This window comes from Mesoplodon bidens (genome assembly GCF_964165515.1).
Source record: "Mesoplodon bidens genome assembly, chromosome: 9".
Taxonomy (NCBI): Eukaryota; Metazoa; Chordata; class Mammalia; order Artiodactyla; family Ziphiidae; genus Mesoplodon; species Mesoplodon bidens.
Genome location: NC_138166.1, coordinates 78246219 through 78262823, shown reverse-complemented (window position 1 = coordinate 78262823; position 16605 = coordinate 78246219). Strand labels below are relative to the sequence as shown.

At 39.9% G+C, this 16605-nt stretch overlaps 1 protein-coding gene across 4 annotated transcripts in view; it reads right to left on the bottom strand.

Annotated features, from left to right (window-relative positions):
* Nucleotides 1–844: 844 nt before the first annotated feature.
* PTPRZ1 (protein tyrosine phosphatase receptor type Z1) overlaps nucleotides 845–16605 on the bottom strand; it is a 167243-nt gene continuing 151482 nt past the window's right edge. For all 4 annotated transcript variants that reach the window (XM_081244031.1, XM_081244032.1, XM_081244029.1 and 1 more), the window contains 10 exons: nucleotides 15991–16154; nucleotides 14248–14383; nucleotides 12692–12838; nucleotides 9613–9706; nucleotides 9218–9291; nucleotides 7077–7205; nucleotides 6479–6625; nucleotides 4522–4664; nucleotides 3371–3506; nucleotides 845–1776 (listed from right to left, as the gene is read on the bottom strand). In XM_081244031.1, coding sequence (XP_081100157.1) covers nucleotides 1636–1776; nucleotides 3371–3506; nucleotides 4522–4664; nucleotides 6479–6625; nucleotides 7077–7205; nucleotides 9218–9291; nucleotides 9613–9706; nucleotides 12692–12838; nucleotides 14248–14383; nucleotides 15991–16154 — 1311 coding nt within the window. In that variant the 3' untranslated portion in view covers nucleotides 845–1635. The remainder of the gene's footprint in view (nucleotides 1777–3370; nucleotides 3507–4521; nucleotides 4665–6478; nucleotides 6626–7076; nucleotides 7206–9217; nucleotides 9292–9612; nucleotides 9707–12691; nucleotides 12839–14247; nucleotides 14384–15990; nucleotides 16155–16605) is intronic.

Sequence of the window (16605 nt, the reverse complement as noted above, 5' to 3'; positions counted from 1 at the left end):
TGAGTTCCAACCTCAGAGTTTCCGATATTTTAGATCTGGGATGGAAATCCAGGATTTGCATTGCTAACAAGTTCCTGGGTTTTTCTGATGCTGCTGGTCTGGAAACCATACTCTGAGAACCACTGGTTTCAACAAAACTTTTCCTGGCCTCCCGCTTTAGGCACTGACCTGGGCATTCTTGGGGACTGGTGCCCCGTTTGCGGGCAGTGCTCTAAAACACTCCTGGCTGAGGCAGGGGACTGCTTCCAGTATCAGAGCAGGCTTGTTACCCATGATTCCCTGTTTTCCTGACCCTCACCTCCACGTAGCTCTTAAATCCTGACAATAGGATTGTCACCTAGGACTTACCTTTTTCCACTCTGGGAGTTAGGACCTCCTGGTCCTTGTCCATTCGCCCACTTGGCTCCCAAACCAGCTTAGCTTCTCCCTGGCTGGCAAATCTGCCTGCTTCTAACTCCCAGCTTGGTTCTAAACCAGTTTCCCAACACTTCTTGGTACATGATGCCCTCAGCTTCTGAGTAACATTTTCATTGCTCCCTAAACCAAAGGAAATACATAATGGTTCTGTTTATTAAGTAGTTAGATCCAAATAATTTAATAGTAGTAATTGTGTAGTGTCAGTACACATTGCTGTGTTGTCCTCAAAAATCTTCAATTTTGTGAATTTCCTGTGTGCCTTAAGGCACAGTTTGGGAATCAGCTCTATACACTGTCCCATCCCATCAACCTTCTTTCACGTCCATAATCTCAGAGGGAACACATCTACAATTTTCTGCTACACGTGCCTCAGCACTCCACAAGCAAACACAAATTGATGGCAATATTTATATTTATTTTTGCAATGCCTTGGATAAAAACCATTTAAACAATGTCAGGTAAGGTGTTATTCTCATAAAAACATCTTCTTTCAAAACAAATGTATTTTTATTTTCCATAAAAGTTAAAATTACATGCTAAAAGAGAGTTAATCACAACACAAAACAGTATCAGAAGACTCACAGAGTAAGACTAGATGATGAGCTGCAACATTAAACTAAACAATTACACAGAACTAGAAAACTGACTCAGTAGTAAAATATAAAAATCTACAATTATAAATATAAATTTGGTCCATGGAGATGCTAGAGCAGTATTTACAGTAAGTATCAGATTATTTCTACTTTAGGTGAATACTGTGGTTGTAAAATGTTGAATATCATAGGGAACAGAGTGTTTTATTTACAGTATACTATATTAAAAGTTATATTTCTAGCAAACCTGATGATTGCTACAAATACAGCTAAAAATTTGACACTAAAAACAAACATGTTTTCTGTAGTTGGGAATTCCTAATATCTATAAATTGAAATTCTCTGTTAAAATCAATATGAAAAAAAGATACCACAAGTCCATTCTTGGAAATACGGTCAATTTCAATCATTTTAGTTTAAACACAATAAGTGAATCACAAGAAGTTTTGCAAAAAGGCACACATTGTTAATGATGTAAACTTGGCAGCAGAATCCTATGCCATGATAGTTACTGTCAGGTGATGTGAAGTAAACAGATAACAGAAGAACTGGACTAATTTTCCTGTCTAACTTTAGAAAGAGGAAAGCAATGCCCAGATGTGGACGCTTCTCACCCTTTTCCATGTTAAACTAAAGACTCTAAGCTCTCGGCTATATTTCCATCAGGCAACGCTGCGCCATTACTGTCCAGAGAGGTGGACGGATTCTCTTCCTGCCTCGTGCTCACAAGGCTGAGGACTGCTTTGTAGAGAAACTGATACTGCTCCTGGGGAACAGAGAATGGGAGGTCAGAAACAGAAAGCTCGCTGAAGACATACGTTTGTAAAAAGAAGCAAGGTGTTTAGTCACCCTTTGCCACTGTCATAGAAAGGCATTGTGTTCAGGGCTCTGTTATAATCAGCAGAGGTACACCATCCATATTAATGTCTCTTTCTGATTACATTTAAAGTGGCTCTATAATTAGCCAACATTCATTGACCTAGAACACTGGCCCACTACATTTGCCAATGGGAAACACTCCATTCTTATTCATTTACTTCATGGCATCAGAAGGTGATGTGATAAGGTTCTGATACTGATTTATCAACTTGTGTGTAAACCCTTTGGCACTAGGCTCCTGTAACCCACTAAGTGACTCATTTTCCTTTTGCCTTTGGTTACAAAATCTGTTGGGTTTGTCTATTTATGAAGAGGTCTCAGGACTGCACTGTCCGCCCAGGAACTCATGAGGAATGCAGGCCTTTCACAAGACCCACTGTTTACCAAGTATCCTTCACACTCTACCAACCCGACGGGTCTTATGTCCTGCTTGGTGAGAAGGAGACTGTGTACCTGTGTACCCTGCTGTGGTCTCACGGTAGAGACACACAGAAGAATAAAGGAGTTGTTCTCTTACAGATGTCACCTTGGGGATGGTAAGGTGGGGGAAGGTAGTTGCAAAGAACATGAGCAAGTGGCTGGCTCCATAGTAGAAAATCATTAGGACCACGCGTCTCATTAAATGCATTTGTGAAACTTGGGTGTAAGTTTAGTCCGCCGAAAGCAATTTCATACAAGATAAGCTTGATACAACTCAACTCTCCTGAATGAGACTTTCAATAGGGGCTCCTCTGAAGTGCATGTGCACAAGGGTTACCTTACTCTCTGGCCAGCGGGTCTGGGCTAGGGCTTTGAAAATGGACTCTTTATAAGGCCCTTACACATACCCAGGCTAGGAAGCTGGAAGTGAGCCTATGACTTCTGCATCCACCTAAGCTTCTCCCACTGGGGCATTTGCACAAAGTTCCCTATTGTCTTTCTAGTTCTTGTTTCTATAATAAAAAAACTTCCAAATTATTCTCAGAGTTGAGACTTATTTTTCCAGATGTGCTATGCTCTTTCTTGATTGTACGAGTGTCTCTCTCTCTCTCTTTTTAAAACTATCCCCAGAATTAGCTACTTCTTAAGTTCAGAAAATGAATTTGGCTTGAGAAAAAGGTGAGCAGCTGAAGTCTATCTTCTGACTCTTCTTTGAGGCTATGTAGAATCCTAACCCCCGGGAAAATAACTATTTTTTTGTTGAATAAATCAGATTAATTGGTGCTTCTACTGAGGATATTTTTCAGAATTACAATAAGTCTTGCAAAAAGGCACACAATGAAATTTTAAAATTTTGATCCATCAATTTTCTGGAAAATAAACTTTAGATGTTCATTGCTCCAGTTCTATGGATTGCAAACTGAACATAATTCAGCTTGAAAACTACATGCTCATATTATCAATGTGATCTTTTTTGATACAGGACAAAACGATTTTGGTAGCCTCTAGAAAGTAACTTGCGCTCTAATGAGAAAAGCTTGGTTCGCTGCTTTAGTACTTACAACGTCAGCAAAGACTCCTGGCCTCATCAAATTGATCATCTTGGCTACCTGGTAAACATCCATTGAATTCTCTTTTTCTAGTTGGTGCATAAGGGTTGTCAGAGCACAGAAAGTTCCTGCTGTCACTCCTCCATGCCTGGAAACAAATGGAAGGGACAAAGACTCCGTTCAGGTGCATCAAATGTTCACATTTGAAACCCACAGAGCACATGGCCTTGATAATTTTGCAGTAAGAACATTGAAATTTTTAATAAGTTGTCTCATTACTTTATAGTGCATGGAACTGTGGTTTACTTCGAATCACTGGGGAGTGTTCATGATATTAGTAATGAGATACTTTATAGAAGTTCAATATTTGGTGATACATTTCTTTTTTTTTTTTTTTTTTTGCGGTATGTGGGCCTCTCGCTGTTGTGGCCTCTCCCGTTGCAGAGCACAGGCTCCAGACGCACAGGCTCAGCGGCCATGGCTCACGGGCCCAGCCGCTCCGTGGCATGTGGGATCTTCCCGGACCGGGGCACGAACCCGCGTCCCCTGCATCGGCAGGCGGACTCTCAACCACTGCGCCACCAGGGAAGCCCCATTTCTTATTTTTATACTATGGAAGGGGTTGGCAGTAAATCAAAATGATCTGACTGAGGTTATAATATATATTATGTAATATTATCATATGCATCATATATAATATGTATTGATATATAACATAATTCCAGCATATGCATTTTTTATTTGTTCAGAACTGAAACTTGGAAAGATCTATTGGATAAAAATTCCTGTTTCTGGTAAATAAAAAATATATCAATTTTACTCCTATCCCAGGAAGCCAACAGCTGAGAGATGCCTCGCTGGTTAGCACCTGAAAATTCAGGTTCTAAAACACGGACTCATCACACAAAGTGTTCTTAGTGTAGAATGCAACAGCAGATGCTTGTGCTCATGCACACATTTCCTGCCTTCAACAGGAGCTCTCAGAGAAGCGGAAAAAAACCCCAAAACTATTCTGTGTTAATCCTGTCCATGAGAAGCAGATAATCCACCCTGGCTGAACAATTCACGATTGGTCCAAAGTATTAGGTTAGTACAAAGACAACAGAAATATACATACACACAGAGGATGTCAGGTGTGAATTGATTTAAAGTGTGGAACTTACTCATCATGAACAATCATGGGTCCATCCCTGGTGGCAGCTTCTTCTTTGATAATACTTATAAGTTCAAAAGTTTTACTAATGGGGCTATCTGGATTTGGCCATTTGGGACACTGAAAATGCCGCACTTCAAGTACGTAATCATCCTATAAGAAGAGATAAAAATTGCTGTTTTAGAAAGTGTCATATTGGTTGGTGAGTAGATGAATTGAGGAAAGTCAGGAATTATAGGAAGGCAATAAAACCAAAAACACGCTGAGTGAGCAGCAGTAGTTGCAGCCTGTCCTCCATCATGGAAGGGAGAAACTGCCACGACACCACATTTGCCATGTACAGAAGTGATCTCTTTTTTATTTAAAAATAAACCTTGGGGCTTCCCTGGTGGCGCAGTGGTTGAGGGTCCGCCTACCGATGCAGGGGACGCGGGTTCGTGCCCTGGTCTGGGAAGATCCCACATGCCGCGGAGCAGCTGGGCCCGTGAGCCATGGCCACTGAGCCTGCGCGTCTGGAGCCTGTGCTCCGCAACGGGAGAGGCCGCGACAGTGAGAGGCCCGCGTACCGCAAAAAAACAAAACAAAGCCTTGTTTATGGGCTTATCTTGCCAAACAAATCATGAACAAAGATGTATCTGTGCTGATAAATTTAAACTTACAAAAAGAAATCTTCAGTTTTAAAATTAGTTTTAAAAATAGCATAGACTTTTTCCTCTAAAAATTGTGAATCACTATATCGTACACCTGTAACATATAATATTGTACATCAACTATACTTAAATTTAAAAAAAGAAAAAAGAAAAAAATAGCATAGACTTCTTCAAATACCAGCATTACTCAGGTTTAACTAAGGGAAGAATAAGATTGCTTGACACAGTGTGGGAAATGCTGGTAAGGAGGTTGGAGACATGGTTTCCACTCCAGGCTCAGTTCTGATCCTTGCTTATTAAGTGACCAAACCAGGTTGTGTGACTTTAAATCTCTTAAACCTCTGATCCCCAGTTTCCCAAAGTGGCTTATACATATATAGAAACTTGAACTGGTATTGTTGATCTATAAATGATACTGGAACAGTGGTTATTCACACAAAAATAATAAAATTGGACCCTTGACTCACAAAATATAACACATCAATTTCAGGCAGAACTATAAAACATTTAGAAAACAATGTATTTGCATTATCAATTTTATAAATTTTGGTCAAATATTCTAGTGAATACTCAATCTTCTCATGTACCCTATATGTTTTACCAGTTTCAGAATTAGGGTAAAGTGAAACATTTAAACCATCTAAAACATGATTTATTTTTTTTCTGTTTGAGAAAGGCCTCTGAATTTCACATGCTTTACTCATCATTATTAGCATCTTTCAGTCTTTCACAGGAGCTATGCAATAATTTATGAACTGTGCTGTAATCATAGAAACAGTTATTGCCAAAGAATTCCAATTGGTGCCTTGTAGATAATCAGGAGTCTAGTAAAACAACACTAGTTCATTGCACTGCATGTTTTCAAAGCAGTTCTTCACTTAACAACCCTCTGTACATTAATAGAGAGCAGTAAGCTTTTTTTGGTAGGTAATATTTTTCCCATTTTATTTAGGAGAATACAAGGTAAGGATTTGCCTTAAAACATGAGAATTAGGATTAATGAAATTAGATTTTTACTCTGTTTATTTTCAACTTAACTTCTATCAGCAATGGCTTTGGAGTAAAAGAGAAATCTTTGACTTCCTGTGTGTGTAGAAGTCAGGGATGGTGGGGTTTAGTGATGGCTAATTGTTTAATGATTCTATAAGATTTTGAAAATGAAAATGACAAGTAAGGTAAAATTTATTATTTGGGTAATCTGTCTCAATTTGTAAGAAATCAGATTCCTTCTTTTTATTTCTAGGAGAGATTCTTAAATTGGCATATATTTAACATGTGCTTAAGATGAAAAGTTTGTCATTTAAACTATGTCCATACCTGGGTAGCTTCTAAGATAAAATCTTGCATTATAAGTTTTTCTTCATTAGACAGACATTTGTGTTCTTCAGCCATAAGAGTGACCTTAAAACTCTCACAATTTATAGGCTCATCCTTATTTGGCCAGTAAACAAATTCATCTTCTGCCTGGAGGATTAAGAACCAAAGAAGATTCTAGATTTTAATAAAATGTTTAAGTCAGACTGTGAAACGAAGTTAACTGGTTGCCATAGACAATTCAACTCAAATTTTTCTTTGAATCTCAAAATTTACTCTTAAAATATCCTAACAAGTTTTATTTAAAAAAATATAAATAGAAACATATGGACCGACTTCCTTCATGATTGCAATTCTAATTTCCTTAAGCAGCGTAATAAATACGTAAGTTAATTTCAGCCTACTTTTATTTAAAACTGTCATCCAACAATTTCAGACCTGGGATATTGCATCCAAACCAAGTCCAATAATAGACAAGGTGCAACTTCAATATTAGTTTATTGGTTGAAAAAAATACATTCTTTGTATGCTGGACTTCTGGTGGTTGTGTCTTGATACCTACCCTGTAAAGAACATGCCAAAAATGACCTGAGGGACTTACCATGTTTTGACCATCTGGAAGCATAACGACCAGCTGGGCGTTATGGTCCCATATCATCCTCCAGAAATCCTTGATGGTATGGAGAAGGGGATGCTGGGTGATGATGAATTCACTGCTCTGATAATAACCCTACAAAACCAAAGAGAGGACAGAAAGAGCCTTGGCATATGACTTTAAACATTCCAAAAACATTTATAGGTTAATGGTTACTGTCTTTTTATTTGTAGATTGTGTCTATAAATAATATGATTACTATAGCCAATGTTACAGACCCCTCCTATATGCCAGGTATAGCACTTTCTTCCTTTAGTCCTCACAGTAGTACTATGAGAAAGGGAATGTGATCTTCATTTTATAGGTGATTAAACTGAAGCTTAAGAAATTAAGTGCTGTGCCCAAGCTTACCCAGCTATCACCTCTAGGAGGAGACAACAAAAATGGCTTCTGGACTATGTCTCTCACACTAGATAGAACAGAAATCTAGAGATTTTATATTTCTTACTTTTCACAAGTCCCAATGGCAGAGCGCTAAATTTCACACCTACTGGCAACCGGATACCTTTACACCCTGGCTGCCTCTACAGGAGAGGAGCGGGGTGGGGGGGACACCTTGCAAATGTTGCTGCAGAAACCTGAAAGCTGGTGCCATTGAATTAATCATGATTTCCACGTTACTGTTTACCAAAATCATGGCTCAGTTAGCCCCTTCTGCAATGGAATCTCTTAGATCGCATTCTTATCCCCCATGGGCTCATACGAAGTGTGGAATATGTTCATTTTTTATTTTTTAAGCTTTATCTTCATTTATTCATCAAGTAGAATTCTACTTAATTTACTTTGTTTTGGTTACAATCTTGTTTGAGAAGCAGAAAACGTTTAAGTTCATATATTCGGATTTGAATGAGCAGGTTGTACATAATTAAATGTTTTTCTGGTTAATTGTAGATTCTTTGGATGGGAAGAGACCTTGAAAGGACCTCTAGTTTATCCTGCAACTTCAGTCAATATCCCACTTAAGTCATTCCAGGTAGATAAAAATTCATCCTATTTTGTAAATCTTCAGACGTAATGTGGCAAGCTTTGTAGGTAATATTTTCCAGTATTCAATTATTTTTTTGACAAGAACAGTCTGTCTTCTATCTAGCCAGCACACAATGCAATATGTATATTTGTTCTCTTAACCCATTCTCAATTTTTGAGTAAAAATATCTGCTTTCTATAGTATTAAGATGCCCCTATTTTAAGTGTGGCATGCTTTTAGATGCCACCTCCACACATCTCCCTGTTTCTTGCATGGATATACCTTAGTATTTTCTAGATAAACAGAACAGTGATTTTGGCACGGGGATTAGGACCCTTTCATCTGAAGGCAAACTCTGTGATTGACTGACCTAAAATGGAAATGAAGGTCACACAACAGCTACTAAAACACTCATCCCTCTGATAGTAGATCTAAATGCAGAAAGTATTGTATCTTTAGAAATCCAAGTCCCCAAATGAGCCCAGTTTGCAGGGTGAGAACCATGCTGCAAACCTGGAGTGGTAATGTGAATGAGACTGGACTTTGCTAAAGCTGGTGTATCCTGGGTCTGCAGGGAATCTGCTTTGGTGAATGAAATGGAGCTTAGATGGATGAGTGGATGTTTTGTATCTACTCATGGTGAGTTTGGTTCCCACATCTACTCATTGTCTTGATTAAGGGTTCTCCAGTCCCAGCACACATAAAAACATCAAAGAATGCTGTGATTCTATTGCTGCTGTGGGCTGTGAGCCTGCAGTCATCAGATACGACTCATGTCCACCCGTGGTGCCTCCCGTATCTGCCAGTCACTGCTTTGGGCAGCCCACTCTGGCTTTTTTTTTTTTTCTTTTTGTTTTGTTTTTTGCGGTACATGGGCCCCCACTATTGTGGCCTCTCCCGTTGCGGAGCACAGGCTCCGGACGCGCAGGCTCAGTGGCCATGGCTCACGGGCCTAGCCTCTCCGCGGCATGTGGGATCTTCCGGGACCGGGGCACGAACCCATGTCCCCTGTATCGGCAGGCGGACTCTCAACCACTGCACCAGCAAGGAAGCCCCCCACTCTGGTTTTGATTCTGATAACGCAAGCTGCAGCAGTCTCCCCAGTGGCTCTCTGACTTACCATGATGTAGGAGGCATTGATGTAGTCTGTGCCTTCCCCACTCAGGGATGAAATGCCAACCCTGGATCTTTCCACTGGGAATAAAGAACATTCATCATAAACAAGTAAGCTCTTAGCACTGTATCTCCTCCTTGCCCCTGCAAATGGCAAAGCATAACTGCATTTTGCAAGTAGAGTGTGTTTGACTTTTAAGCTAGTTTTTCTATGTATTTTGCACTTCCAGACGAAGACTTCAAGGTTTAAGAGTCCTTGTTAAGTTATATTATCTGGCATGATTAGAAAAATATGTGTATTGTTTTTGTTCCAAGATGTACAAATGTTGTCAAATTATCTACAAGGTTTCTATTATTTAAAAAGTTGGGTTTTTTTTTCTTCCAAAATTCAACATAGCTTACCAGGGATGATGGAAGACGTTCTGTTCTTTTCTCTGTTGCATTGCTTTAGGGCTGTAGAATAGTCACTCTGCTGTATATTTGATTGACTCAGGAGCTGAGAAAGGGTGTCAAGGAAAAATACAGATTATTTCATTTAAGCCCCTCAAATAAACACACACACACACACACACACACACACACTCATATACACAGGAGACTCAACAAAGATAAGATACTGAATATAAATATATCCGACTTATTTTCCAAGAATTTCTTGAATTAACCTTGTTCTGGGGACTCCCTGGTACATCTATGTCCTATATTCTATACCAGGAGGGTTGGAATAAGCAGAGAACACTTGATGTCTAGTTTGACTTGCAGCATTAGGAACCTCCCTCTATGGTGTGTGCCCTCCATTTTCTCTACTTAAATCTCACACTGCAGCTGGGAGATAAATTGCATGTGAGTGTGTATGTATGTGTGTGTGCACATATATATGCATATAGTTGGATTTTATTCATTATTTTAGTACTCAATCACACGAATCATCTACTTGCTATTTATCTATTCCCCAGTTAGTGAATGTTTGGGTTATTTCCAATGTTTTGCTATTTCAAACTTTGTAGCAATGAATATCCCTTGTATATTTCTTAATGTGCACACATGTGAGGGTTTCTATAAGGAACTAGGAGTCACTGGTGTTTAATTTTTGACAGGTTAACAGATGAAAAAAGTATATCCCAGTTTTGATGTGCATTTCCTTACTTATTGTGGAATTGTTGATTTTAGTTACTTCTTCTTTGATGATTGCCTTTTCATATTTCTACTTCATTTTCATTTACTAATTTGTAGGGGGTTTTGGCTATTAAATGTAAATCTACAGTCTGCTAAGGAAGTTGCAAATGTCTTTGTTCTCTTTAATCACACAGATATTTACAGCCAATTCAGTTTTGCCTTAAGATTTCTGTAATGTAACATTTTAAGAAGTCCTTCTCTACCCTGAAGTCCTCAAGAGATATTTTCCAATATTTTCTTATAATAGTTATAAAAATTAGTTTTCATCTTTAGATATTTAATCCATCTTGAATAATTTCACTGTTTGAGGTGTGGTAGGGACCTAACTGTACTTGTTTTTACATGGAGATTGTCCTAATATCATTCATTGACTAATCTGTCTTTCCTCACCAATTTGTAATGTTATATCTGTCATATAACAATTTCCATACACACATGGTTCCTCTGGTTCATTTGTCTGTTTTTCAATATTAATTATTATATTTGCATAAAATTTATTATATTTGCATAAAAAGTCTTTCATATACAGTACAACAAATTTCTATTCTTTATTTTTCACTATTGCTTCAGTGTTTTCAATTCTTTACTTTTTTTTTTTAAATAAATTTTTATTTATTTATTTTTGGCTGCACTGGGTCTTTGTTCCAGTGCACGGGCTTCTTACTGTGGTGGCTTCTCTTGTTGCAGAGCACGGGCTCTAAGCGCATGGGCTTCAGTAGTTGTGGCACTCGGGCTCAGTAGTTGTGGCTCGTGGGCTGTAGAGCGCAGGCTCAGTAGTTGTGGCCCACAGGCTTAGTTGCTCCATGGCATTTGGGATCTTCCCAGACCAGGGCTCGAACCTGTGTCCTCTGCATTGGCAGGCAGGTTCTTAACCACTGCTCCACCAGGGAAGTCCTGATTCTTTACTTTTCAATGTTGAGGTGGGTTTCTGATAAATATTTGTTGAATAAATAGACATGCAATTCATTTCAAGGACATTTTTCTATGGGTAAACTTGAATAAATACCTTTTCTTATAGGACAGTATACACACACACCCTCCAAATTTCCCTAGTTAGGATGTTAACAGGAAACAGAGTCAAATGTCTCTGTTTTTAATTAGATTCTGATCTCATAATTGATATTTCCATTTTGATCCTGAATTTTCAAGTATAAGCGATATCAATTCTTTTATTAATTTAATTGTGTAGGGGGTGAATCATATTTAAATAAGAAAATGGGTAATAGATGTATATTTTTAACTTAGAAAAAAGCCATCCTAGCAACATCATGTTAATGCTTTATATTTATTATGTTTCTGGAAGCTGTATTGTGCACTTTGTCTTCCTTAAAGTGTTCCTTTATGACTCAGATAAGCTTGGCTGAATAAAACATTTATGTTTTCCTGTCTGCAAGTTCTAAGTTCAGCTTCCACTCCTCATCTGTCTCTTACTCCTCCCAAAGCACAAAAGGTGCTGAATGAGAAGGTAAAAAGTCAGAGGGAACTCATGACTACATAATCTATGTTGAGAAAAAACTTCAATCTTGAGGTTTGTTAACTCTCCTGGGTTTTTCCAGGGCCTTCTGAATTCTCCCTAGACATTCCTTCTTCAGAAATTGGCCCTGTTTCTCTAGCAACCCTGAGAAGTAAGAGATTAGTATAGAAATAATGGGGAACAAAATAACATAGCCTTCATTCCTCTGGAAGATGACAGCTCTGCAAATCCCCCTATCTCCGCAGGCAGGTCTGGTAACAACTGCTTTCTGAATTCTTTGCTGATTCGTTTCTGGAAGTCAGAGAGCTAAGTTGTGAGAGGTAGCACACTGAACAAAGCATGCTCCCCTGTCTAGCTGACTTCCTCGTGACAGGGTGGGTGGGAGAAACTGGGGTTGAAGAAGCTATTCTTGTGGGATGGCCTATTCTAGTCTGGGGCCTTCAAGCGAGACAGACTCTTCCAAAGAGCAGCACAGACAGCCTGAGCCACAGCACTCGTGGTTAAGTGGTCTGGTTTTCTCAGAGCGAGAAGAGCACTTACACCGTCTGTGTCAGAAGTTCTGCCTGTTCCTCCTGTTCTGTTCTGTGCCCTCCCTTCCTGGACCACGTCTGCATTTCTAGGGTTTCTGAGAACTTTCCCTCTCGCTACTCAAAATTAAGGTTCTTGAAATTTGCCAAGTGGCTTTGTGGCCTGTTGTAAAGAACACAACAAAGCCACGGGGCCAACAGAGCGCTCAGCCTGTCCACATGGCTTTGTCCACTCAAATGAGGAGATGCAGGAACATTCCAACCTGTGCTGACACCCAAGAGAGGGGCTTCCGAGAGAACTCACCTTGAATTGTTTGTCTAGCTTTGTTTTGCCTGTTGGTCCAGGAATGAGGATCCCATTAACATAGGCGTGGATGTGGCTGTCCGGGACCTCAGTTTCTTTACTAAGTATCGCCTCGACCAGTGCATCATGAATAAAGACATACTGTTCCTGGCAAAGCAATGACAAACAGGGATATCACCTCAGGTTTTCCTTATCTGTGTTGAGGTACAAAAGTAGTATCTTCCACTGATGGACAAAAAAGTGTTTTACAAAATGGAAGGGAATACCCACAGAGATTGCTTACTAGTCCTGGCAGGAAGTCAGATGGAGGAAAAGGTGGTCATCCAGAAACAATACAACTCTTTCCCTCCCTCACCTCTTTATTTCTTGTGCATTGGCGTTTAGGGAAGGAGATCACTGGAAGATTTGGGGAGGCAAAGCAATGCCCTCTCTGCTCATCCTTCAAACCTGAGACCCTCTTCCACATTTTGCACGGACTTCTCTACTTCTGATGGGTCTTCCCCTTCTCCCCATTCCAATTCTCCTTTTAGCCAGTCATATATAATTTAGTACAATTATCTATACAGTTTTTAATAGTTATCTTCTATTTCATGTATGGGACTCTTCCCTTGTCTTATCTGACTAGCATGTCATTTCCTTGATGGAATGAAGTTTGGTTGGTTTGGTGTGGAAGCCCACTCAGTCATATGTTTCTTATTGCTTTCAAGCTGCTATACATAGTTTTCAATTTAAATCCCTTTTTATTTAGAAATAGTGAAAATAAAATACAGGTAGGCAGAGTTTGTCCTGTGTCAGATATGGGTAAATGATCCGGGCTTAAAAAAGGGAATAATTTGAGCATACTTCATACTATTTAAATATGAGAATAAATCCATTCATTCATTACATGCAGGATTCTGCAAGAGGAGATGAGGGTTGACTGATCCACTTACTCTTTTTCTGAATCTTGCCTGTGACCAGTGTCATTTTAAAGATATTCCCCATTTGGTCATAAAATAGACAAAATTTAGCCGGTCCATCCATGACTTATGTGCAAGTACCTGGTGTTATAGTTTGAATTGTGCACGCCTCCCGCCCCCGCAGAAGATATGCTGAAACCCTAACCTTCCAGGACCTCAGAATGTGACCTTATTTGTAAATAGAGTCGATGCAGATGTAGTCAGTTAAGATGAGGTGGGGACTGGTGTCCTTATAAGAAGAGGGAAATTTGGACACTGACACGGACACAGAGGGAAGACAGCCGTGTGAAGAAGGAGGCAGTTAGGCTGCCAAATCCAGGGAAATATGAGGCTATCAGAAGCTTGCAGAGACAGGGAAGGATCCTTCCCTAGAGGATTCGGAAGGAGCATGGCCCTGCCTACCCCTTGATTTTGGACTTCTATCCTCCAGAAGTAGGGGAAAACACGTTTCTGTTGTTTTAAGCCACCCGGTTTGTAGCACTTTATTACAGGGAGCCCCGTGGGACTAACGCGCCTGGTAATACAAACTCTGGTCTATCCAGCAGTTTAGGGACACTTCCAACCCTTAGATAAAGGAAATTATCCTTTTTATCATACCTCGGTTTGCACCAGGTAATTTCTTTGTGAACGAATGTGTTTTAAAAAGCCGAATATGTTGACGGTTCCTTCATGTTGAATTTGCTGCAGCATACTGTCTAGCACGATATATGTGCCCGTTCTTCCAACGCCAGCACTGAAGAGCACACAAAGAAAGAGACTTCAATGTCAACATAAAATACATTTGAGGATTGGTCACTCCCGGCTGTCTTGTAAATTATTATCCTTCTCCAACCAAATGAGCCACTTAGTAAGTAATTCAGCAAGACAGTAAGCAGCTTAGGAGTTAAGCACAATGCTTCAAGTAACAAACAAAGTTTTTTCTTTCTTTCTTTCTTGCTTACAGGTCAAACTCCAAAGCAATCTGATTATTCCTGTTGGAGATTTTTTATTTTCAATTACAGTTATTATTCGTTCTACATTATACGGTGGAAATAGTATGTATCAGAGTAGAGCAAATAGACATTTAATTTGAGAAGAATGAAAGCATCAGCCTCACCAGACTCTGAAAAGACAAGGTCTCTGGGTCTGTATCGTCAGGTAAACATGTTTGTAAAGGTTTCCACATTAATGGAAAAAAAGAGTTTGCGAAGGCTTTCAGCTGAAAATATCATTTCAGTGAGATGGTGAAGAATAAAGAATAACTTCAGTCATTTCTAAAGGGCCATTATCTAACAACTTCTTCAAAGCCTCTACTGGAGGGACAGAATTCAGAGACAGGGATTCTTTTCAAATGCTCTGACGAGTAGGAAGTACTAGAGTGGAGAATTAGCACCCGCTCTGCACAAGGCTCTGGGCCTTTTCCATTTGCTGGGAAACAATCCCTGACCTTCACAGCTATTTTTCCTGCATCTTCCTGTTTCCCTCAGCTTATCGTCAGGCTCACAGATAAAAAACTCAAGATAGGTCTCTCAAACTTTGAGGATAACTCCTGAGATAGGTAATCAGAATGTGTGAGATACTCTGCATATCAAAGGAACACAGTTGTTTCTGTAAAAACGCAGACGCTGCTTTGACAAAAATACTCCACGTAGAAATGCATTTGACTTTTGTGGTCATAAAGCTTGGCACAGAAGTCAGCACGCAGTAAACAGTAACTGCTATTTTTGTTTTAACTGAAAAATATTAAAAAGCCTCTAACACATTTTTCTCTTTCTCTGAAATATCATTATGTCTATTCACTCACCCAGTCTTGGAAATTAAAGTACCTGGGCAACAATGAATTGATTACACATTCAATAGGATATATTAGACAGAACTCAGGAAAATCAGAAATGGGGTTTTGACCCCAAACTGCCTAAAAACAACTTAAAATATTTTGCTAAATTCCCCATACTTTGTGCACTTTGGTTTTTCTAATGTAAACCTGGCATATTAAGTCTACAATAGACTATTAACTCCTAGGAACAGGGGTTGTGTCTTAAGCATTTTTATCCCATGACATTATGTTGTAATAAATGCTTGTTTAATGACAAAACGTTGTTCTGCCTGCTTCACACAGTTAATAAGCTGAAATCCAATTAACCAATCAAGTAGAATATTATACATCATAGAAATACCTGGTGCTTTGAAATATTCAGCAATCCAATTCTGAGTCTGGCATACTCACTTCCCAGTAACCAACGTTTCATGCCCCTCAGTTTGTGAAATCATTCCCACTTTGGCAAAACCTTTGTTCCACTGATTCCCTTTTTGTTAGCAGCAGCAATTCTATGGGTTTGGAAACCTGGCGCTGAGACTCACCTGCAGTGGACAACAACAGGCCCTACTGCGTGGCGCTTCACATGGGATGCCTTTCTCACAAAGGTCAGTACGGGCAGCGAGTACTCTGGCACTCCCATGTCAGGCCACTGAGTGTAGTGGTACTGGGTGACCACGCGCCCACTGGGTCTTCCTTTCTGGGAACCCTGGAAGAGACCAGACAGCTAATCAGCTAATTATAGGAACATGCACACACGGGGTCCTTAAACATCAACGCAGGATTCATAGCTCGATGTTGGTGGTTCATAACGAAGCTAAAAAAGTACACTGTCATTTGTGATGGTTAATTTTATGTGTCAACTTGGCTAGGCTATGGTAGCCAGTAGTTTGGTCAAACACCTGTCACACCAGATGTTACTGTCAAGGTATTTTTTTTTTTGTGTGTGGTATGCGGGCCTCTCACTGTTGTGGCCTCTCCCGCTGCGGAGCACAGGCTCCGGACGCGCCCGCTCAGTGGCCATGGCTCACGGGCCCAGCCGCTCCGCAGCATGTGGGATCCTCCCAGACCGGGGCACTAACCCGTGTCCCCTGCATCGGCAGGTGGACTCTCAACCACTGCGCCACCAGGGAAGCCCCCAAGGTATTTTTTAGATGTGA